This window comes from Galeopterus variegatus, unplaced genomic scaffold (assembly GCF_000696425.1).
Source record: "Galeopterus variegatus unplaced genomic scaffold, G_variegatus-3.0.2 Scaffold416, whole genome shotgun sequence".
Lineage (NCBI taxonomy): Eukaryota > Metazoa > Chordata > Mammalia > Dermoptera > Cynocephalidae > Galeopterus > Galeopterus variegatus.
In genome coordinates, this window is record NW_007726527.1 from 162,890 (window position 1) to 171,340 (window position 8,451).

At 47.4% G+C, this 8,451-nt stretch overlaps 1 protein-coding gene across 1 annotated transcript; it reads left to right on the forward strand.

Annotated features, from left to right (window-relative positions):
- The first annotated feature begins 192 nt into the window (after nt 1–192).
- LOC103587094 (chromosome unknown open reading frame, human C9orf152) lies at nt 193–8,226 on the forward strand. Its single transcript, XM_008568495.1, has 2 exons — nt 193–385; nt 6,081–8,226. Exons 1-2 carry the CDS (start codon nt 193–195, stop codon nt 6,602–6,604), a joined length of 717 nt encoding a protein of 238 aa, XP_008566717.1. The 3' UTR covers nt 6,605–8,226.
- The last annotated feature ends 225 nt before the right edge of the window (nt 8,227–8,451 follow it).

An 8,451-nucleotide genomic window follows, 5' to 3' on the forward strand; every position in this document is an offset into this window, starting at 1 on the left:
TCCTCCGTTCTTTCTTGTCCCTTCGCTGCCCTTTCCTTTCCTCCTCCTGCAACTTTCCTCCCACCCCCGACTTCCCTTCTCTTACCTCCCCGTCCCCCACCCCCTCCTCCCTCCAGTTCCCTCCCCTCCCCTCCCCGTCCCCTTCCCCGGTCCCGCCCATCACTGTTTGCTTTCCTCCCGGATCGGATCCGGATGAAGGGCTTGCCCTGCCTGTGCCCTGCCCTGCCCCACTTCTGGCAGCTGGGGTCTCACTGCATGGCCGAGGGCTCCGGGACTCAGGCCCCGGGGAAAGGGCCCCCGCTCAGCATCCAGGTCCTGCGAGCCCAGTACGAAGGCTTGAGGAGGCAGCAGAGGACCCAGGCCCATCTCGTGGTACTCCCGAAAGGTAGGGCTGGGCAGGTGCTGGGGGAGGGGGGTGCTGGCTGGGAGAGGAACTGGGGGGCTGAGTGCAGGGAGAGCAGGGCCAGGGCTCTGCCAGCCCTCCTGCTGGGGAAAAGCAGAGTAGTTGCAACCAGAGCCAGAGAAGGGGAGGCCGTTCAGTTCAGAGCACCTCTGCTCAGTTGTCCCCCCTGCCAAGGGAGCCAGGACCTCAGCCAGGCACCTGGCCAGCAGCACTGCTCCTGGCGTCTACTTCTGTGTTCTGATCTTGCTAGACTGGTCAGCCCGGTGAGCCAGGCTTGGCCCCCTGCTAGGCCAAGTGGGGTGATGGGAGCTCTGTGTCCTGGCTGAGTCTAACAGAAGCACCTCCTGCAAACCAGAGAAACTGGCTCTAGAGAAAGAAGACACAGCATTCCTAACAGCCTGGGAACTGGCTGGGCTGGAGAAAGTGCAGGGCTCAGGCAGGACCCATGAGGCTCCCCAGGCATATCAAGCCTCAAACAGCAGCCAGGGAGGGTGATCAGACACAGAAACCCCCTCCTTGTAGGGAGAAGCCTCCTCCCTATGGGAACGCAGATTTCTTGCCAGGAGGAAGTTAGGAGCACAGGGCTCAGAAAGCAAGCGGTTGTCAATTCCCAGCTCTGCGTCCTCTAACGAGAGGAGTGGGTCATGTGAGAAGGGAGGAGTCCCTGAAAGGTTAAAGCTGTGCCCTGAGAGCTTCTGTGGCCATTTGTACAGTCCAGGGGACTCACGGAGGGGTCTGCCCTTTGCCAGGCCAGGCTGGGAAGGAACTGGGGCCAGCGGGACCTCACTGTCCAGGGTAGGAATTGTGCTGCCTTTTGGAGACAAAAATGTACCCGTGAGCAGAAGGAGCCTATCTCTCATGACTTGGTCCATTGCCAACTAGTGGGATCCATTTGAACTAAACCGGAATAGCCAAAGGGCCCCCATCACTGCAGAGCATAAGCTGACAGGTTCCTAAACACCTATCCCACCCTCAAGGGTACTTATTCATTCAGACATTCAGCAAGCATTTATTAAATTAAACCTTTATCAAACAAAAACACCATGTTTAACACACCTGTGATTCAGACTCAACTATCTGGTTGCTTTGTAGGCATGAACCAAAGACATTTCAAACTCAACATGCCGCATAGAATTCACCATTCCCTGGTCCCAACCCTCCCTGCTGGCCCTTTCTCCTGCACTTGGTAACTCAGTGCTTCCCACTTCTGTTATTACCCTGTGATAAGTTACGGTAGGTTAATGCAAAGAGTTCTCAGGAGAAGGCTTTCTCAGGGAAGACTTCTGACCCACAGGCTAGGTCAGGGTCTTTCAAGGCACTTCTGGAATTTGCAAATCCACATTCTTTATATAACTGTGAGAGACAGTGCACTGTATAAGGGGAGTGGTCATGTGCTCAGTTTTGGAGCAGAGCCTGAGGTTGAGTCCCAGCTTTGCTGTTTACTTGCTATTCAGCTTTGAACAAGTTATGTCTGTTCTCTGTGACTCAGTGTCCTCATCTGTCATGTGGGAATACCTGTAGTACCTAAATCATAGGATGTTGTAGGAATCAAGTGGATCAATATGTGTGAAGTTCATCAGAACTTTATGCACTGATTGGCTGAGGCCCAGATCACTCACGCCACACGAGTCTGAGTTGAAAGGCCACTGGAAGCACTTGGACTGCGTGTGAAGGAGAAGGTAGCTCTCCAGGGAGAAATCAGGGTAGTATGACAAAAATAAGGTGAAAATGATGCTAGGGAGGCAAAAAAGCAATTGTACCCTACACTTTGGCAAAAGGGTGGATGGGGGTGCCATTTATTGAGATAGGGAATACAGGGGAGAGGTTTTGTTAGGGAGAGATCAATTTGCTCTTAAATATGCTGCATTTGAGATAGTTGCTTGTAGATCTTCCAACCAGCCTGGACCTCAGGAGAGACATTTAGGCTGCAGACATAGATCTGGGATCATCAACATGCAAGTTGTAGTTGAAGCCATGGGCATGGATAAAACTGTGTGTGGAGGGTCAATGTCAATTTAATGAGACCAGGGTGAAAATTAGAGTTCTGGGATATTCAAATATTTAAGGCACAAGCAGAGGAAGAGAAGCCAGGGAAGACAGAGGGAGTAGTCAGAATGCTAGAAGAGGAATATTCTTCAGCCATAAAAAGGAAAGGAATTCTAACAAGTGTTACAACATGGATGAAACTTCAGACATTATACTAAGTGAAATAAGTCAGTGACAAAAAGACAAATACTGTATGATCCCACTTAAGTGAGGTATGTGGAATAGTCATATTTATAAAGACAGAAAGTAGAATGGGGAAATGGGGAGTTATTGTTTGATGTGTTGCTCTGCCTCCCACAGATTTGTCACCCCTTTTCCCCTGGGTGACGGAGCCACCAAAGATTACTCAAAGCCCATCTCTTCTGAGCAGTGAGAAGCCCCCCAAAGGGGTTAATCTCCTGGAACCCTCAAGAGAGAGGCATTCCTTCCATTTGGGAAAGTAACCATGAATTGGGGTTCCCTTCCTGCATTTATTCTCCAGACCAGGAAGCTATAGGAAGAGAACATAGGTGGGTTTTTTTCTAAGTACAGTTTAACAAGTTTAACAATAGACATTCCATACTGCAATTTTCAAGAAGTTAAGTTGATCCACCAACAAAAGCTTGATTTTAGCAAACATTCTCTTCTTACAGCAATTTCCCAGTATCTTTACATATCAATCAGTAACCTGTCTGTCTTTGAGCCAGCAACCTTGCTGTGTTACAACTCTTTATCTTACAACAGAGACTATAGCCTGGGGGAAATTTCCTGTTCTTTGCAAGGTCAATATTTGAAACTGCAAGTCTTTGGAAAACCAGGCCCTGTGAAGTACATTTGCTTTACACGTACTTCACACAATGGGTATAGAATTTCAGTTTGGGGGGCCAGCCCGTGGCTCACTCAGGAGAGTGTGGTGCTGAGAACACCAAGCCCTGGGTTCGGATCCTATATGTGGATGGCCGGTTGGCTCACTTGGGTGAGCATGGTGCTGACAACACCAAGCCAGGGGTTAAGAACCCTTCACCAGTCGTCTTTTTTTTAAAAAAAAAAAAAAAATGAATTTCAGTTTGGGAAAATGAAAAGAGTTTTGGAGATCAGTTGCACAACATTGTGAGTAAATTTAACACTACTTAGCTGTACACTTAAAAATGATTGAGATGGTAAATTTTATGTTCTGTGTATTTTACCACAATTAAAACTTTTTTAAAGTGGTAGGAGAAAACCAGGAGCTCTTAATGTCATGAAGCCAAGCTAGGGGAGGGGTTTTGGAAGACAGTGATCCTCAGTGCCCAATGCAGCAGGGAGACCCAGGAAGACAGAGTGACCACTCAGATTGGGCTCTTACTAAAATGAGATTTCAGTGCCTCAAGACATTGGGTTGCCTTTGGAAGCTCAGGAATTCTGGGAGCTGATTAATGCAAGAAAGGGCCCTGAAATCATCATTCTTCACCCTATCTTAGCATTATGGGATGGATCTAGGTTCTAGAAATGCAGTTCCAAGGAGCAGCATGCTTGCCCTGTTACTACATAAGGGCACCGTGAACCACTTCCTAATCTATGAAGCCCCAGTTACCCCAATGATTGGCGTCCAAAAGGCATAGGCTTTTGTCACATTCAGACAGTGTAACTCATCTCACGCAGAAGAGGGATTAGGCCTGGGACTCTGTCTGGCCTGGGTGTTTCATACGTGCCTTTCATTTAACATTCCCAACAGCCGTGTAAGTTAGCTCCTCTTTCACAATCTCCATCACGCAGATGAGGAGATGGGGGCTCAGGGTCAAGTCAGTGGTGTGGTCAGGACCGGAACTCATGTCTGCCTGACTGACTGGACCAGAGCGACCCCAGCAGAGGGTACCAGGCAGTTTAGGGTGAGTGTTGGTTCTTCATCCCTTGAGCCTCTCCTTCTCTCTCTCTCCACCCTCCTCCTTCATCCCAGCTGAGGAGAGAAATCGAGGGGCTCAGAATGCCCCTTCCCCAGCTCGTACCTTCTGGCAAATTGCACCCAGGATGGAAAATTAGCAAAGTGTCTGAATAATTAGAACATTTCCTTCATCCCCAGTCCCCAATTGACCAAAACCAAAGCAGATAAAAAATATATACATTATACGAAATTTCTCTGAACACTTTAGGCAATTACTTTAATTTTCTTTGGCTTGGACAGTGGAGAGCAGGCACCATTCCTCAGGTGTGCAGGGGACTGCCATGAAGGCTCCTGGCGGGATTCGCAGCACGGTCTGCTCTGCGGTCAGGCTGGGGCTGACCATTGAGCAGGTCCCGCTAGCAAGACCTGCCTGTCCACCTCAGGTCCTTTCCTCCTAGACTCACGATGGGAGAGGATAGGGACTCCCCGCATATCCCCCTCCTTTCTCCTTCTCAACTAAGTACATAGCACTTTGAATATTTGTAAAGGTATTCATGCTTGTTATGATAAGAAAATAGTGCTGTTACAAAGCGTCTTACCAGCGGTACCAGTGTTCACAAGACTGAGGCTGTTTGCAGAGACGGTCGCATCTGGTCTTCTGTTTCATTTCTTTTGGATTTCTGGATCCCGAGCTCAGGGACTTCCTTCTGACTTTATTCCCCCAACACCATCCTCCTACACTTGCTATGCACTTTGTCACCTACAGGGCCTCCTGTGGTAGCAGGTGCCAGAACACTCAAGTGAACTTAACTGACATCTCAGAGGGACCCCTCAGACCCACTTTCTATAGGAAAATGCCTTTCACTTATTCCCATCACTCTCTCTGCCACCAAGAGTTGACAATGAACTATAATATTCCACAAAGTATTAAAATAAATGTCCCCGAGGAAGAAGCATTCTCAGCTCTGAAGCCAGTTCTGAGAAGCAATAGATGCTGCAAATGTCTTCCCAGCACAGTGTCTGTGGAATGGGAGAAGGATAATGGCCAGTTTTCTAAAAGGAGCTGCTTCAAAACACAGATCCTCTCTCCTCTGCCTTGTGTAGAAAAGCCATTGTCAGAATCCCAGGACACAGCACCCCATTACTTAAGAACAATCTTTTTTACGGTGAGTGTGTGTGAATCTGTATGTGTCCTTCCTCCTTGAAATTCTCAAATGCTAGCTCTCTACATCTTGGTGAGTGTATGTGAAGCCATACATGTGTGTGAATCTGTATGTGTCCTTCCTCCTTGAAATTCTCAAATGCTAGCTCTCTACATCTTCCCGGATATCACTCCCTAACTTCAGTTTTTGGCCCTCTATTATGCTTGAATTTTTCCATACCATTGGTTACCACCTGAAATTTTATTAAGTGTATTCGTTTATTTATTGTTTTTCTACTCTACTAAGACACATCCATGAATGTGTGGGTTTTGTTTCAGTGTTCACTGCTGTATTCCCGGAAGCTAGAATAAATAATGCCTGGAACATATTAAGTGCCTAATAAATATCTGTTGAATGAATGAATAATTGTATGCATATGTGGGGGGGAGTACATGTGCATATGTGAGCATGTGCAAGTGAGACCATGTGTGTATCCATGTCTGTATGCATGCATGCAATGTACTGGGTACCTGGCCTCCTTGCCATTCTGGGTATGGTCTTTCTTTAGCTGGAAAGCTCTGAGACCCCCTAAATGTGAGGGGCCCGTGTAACTTCCAGTGATGACCCCGCTTGTGCCTTCTCTTCTCAGGAGGGAACACATCTGCTCCTACTGAGTCCATGATCAGTGCTGTTTGGATTAACAAGGAAAAGAGCTCAGTGTCCCTGGAACAGGCAGATCCCGAGGCAGAGGGAATGCTGGAGGAGGATGGCAAAGGCTGTCTTCAGGTCCCTGAGTCTCCATGGTACACGCACCTAGAGATGTGTCGTCTGGTCCAAACCGTCCACCAGGAAACAAATCATCAAATAAATTACAAGGGCAAGCTTGTGGGGTCTGATGAAAGGCTCCCTCCAGAAGGAAACCCACACTCATTTGAAAACAATCAGGTGACTCAGCCAAGACCCAAAATCCCAGAGGCAGCCCAGCATCAATGTCAGGTGGGCAGTACGCAAACAAAAGCAGTGGAATCTGGCCTAAAACTCAGCATTCAGTGTCCTCCTTCCTTAAAGAACTCACATGGGCCTGGCAAACCAGCTCACTATCCATTTCCCCAAAGGAAAACTCCCAGAATCTCCCAAGCTGCCCGCAACCTGGGCTTATATGGCCCAGCCTGAAGCTTTCTACTCAGCCGGATGCCTCAGCTTGAGGCCATCTATGGCCTCATGAAAGAACCCAGGAGGCAGAGCCACACCTGGAGCCTCTAGCCAGGAGCAAGAACTGGACTAACCCAACTGTAGGAACTGTGAGAAATGAACTTCATGATGGAAACATAGTACTGTCCTTCAAAAAAGAAGAGATTGCCCAGGCCAGATTGCTCACAGTTTAGGATGCAAGATCATTGATCACTGTCTGACCAATGCAGCACCATTCTGCTTCTACAAGAAGACATTGCTGTGGAATGCTGGGTGCCCATTTCTTGGGGAGGTCCAGTAGGACATCTGTTCTGTCCCTGGAACTGGAGAATTTTGAAACATAAAGCAGGGACTCTAGCATTATAATGGAATGCCTTGGCAACGCCCCGGGGTCAATGGGCATGGACAACCTTATTTTCAATATCTTCTGATGATTGCTCACATGTGGATATGAGCTCTGAGAATTCAGAGTCTTCTTCCGGTTGCTAGGCCTGGGGCCCACGCTCATTCAGAAGTCACTACATTCATTGGTAGTGAACACTCCATTTCAGCTAGGTCCCCTGGTTGAAGAGGGTCAGATTGGGACTGGCTGGTTAGCTCACTTGGGAGAGCAGGGTGCTGATAACACCAAGGTCAAGGGTTCTGATTCCCTTACCAGCCAGCCAGAAAAAAAAAAAAAAAAAAAAAGATGGTCAGATCAATGATACCTGTTCTTTTGTGTGTTTAGGGGTTTTTAGGAAGGGCTAATCATCTGTCGCCTCTCACTGAGACTGCATATTCCAGATTCGTCACAGACTTATTTCCTTCCTTCTTTCCCTCCTTCCTTCTACCTTTCTGTCTTTTTCTCTCTTTGAAATTAACTTCTTATTAAAAACTGCCAATCATTGAAGATATATGGTAATAATAATGGGAGCCTGGGCAAGAAGAGACAAAGAAATACTCCTGCCTGGAAAATACGTTTTTCCCATAATCTGCCCCCTTTTCAGCCTAACTTGATCATTCAGCTCTTTCCTGGGATCAAATGTATACTTTTAAATCTAAGACAAAGTGAAATGGGTGTTACTTGGGTGACAGGGAAGAGAGCATGTCTTTCCTGGTTACTGTTTAGCTTTAGTAAGGATAGTTAGGGGCTGGCTAGTTAACTCAGTTGGTTAGAGTGCCACTTTGTAACACCAACGTCAAGGGTTCGGTTCCCCTTGCCCACCAGCTGCCAAAAGAAAAAAGAAAACTTAACTGTGTCTGCAAAGCAATCAACCTTTGCACCAGCTGAAGTGGCCCACGGGCTGAGCATACCTGGGTCATTCCTGCCAACATGCCTTTGCTAATTAAACTCTGGGAATGTTCCCTACCTCCATTTCTGCCTGTCAAAATGATAAAACTTGATGGAAAAATACCATCTCTAAAGTAATAGCTTCTAGGGCTGGCTGATTAGCTCAGTTGGTTAGAGCACAGCCTTGTAACACCAAGGTCAAGGGTTCAGATCCCCATACCAACCAGCCCCCCAACACCCCCAAAAAGCAATGATATCTAAACACCTAAGGTGCCGTTCCCTCATATCACATTCTCTCTATAATGTGGTGTGTATACACAATGGGATACTACTCTGCCATAAGGAGGAATGAACTTCTGCCATTCACAGCAACAGGGATGAACTTAGAGAAAATTATGTTAAGTGAAACAAGGCAGGCACAGAAAGAGAAATGCCACATGCACTCACTGATAAGTGGGAGCCAGAAAAAGAAAGAAGGAAGGAAGGGAGGCCATCCAGTCTTGCCCATCTACAGCCACAGTTGTTACCAGGAGCGTCATTATCTATTACAAATATGTAT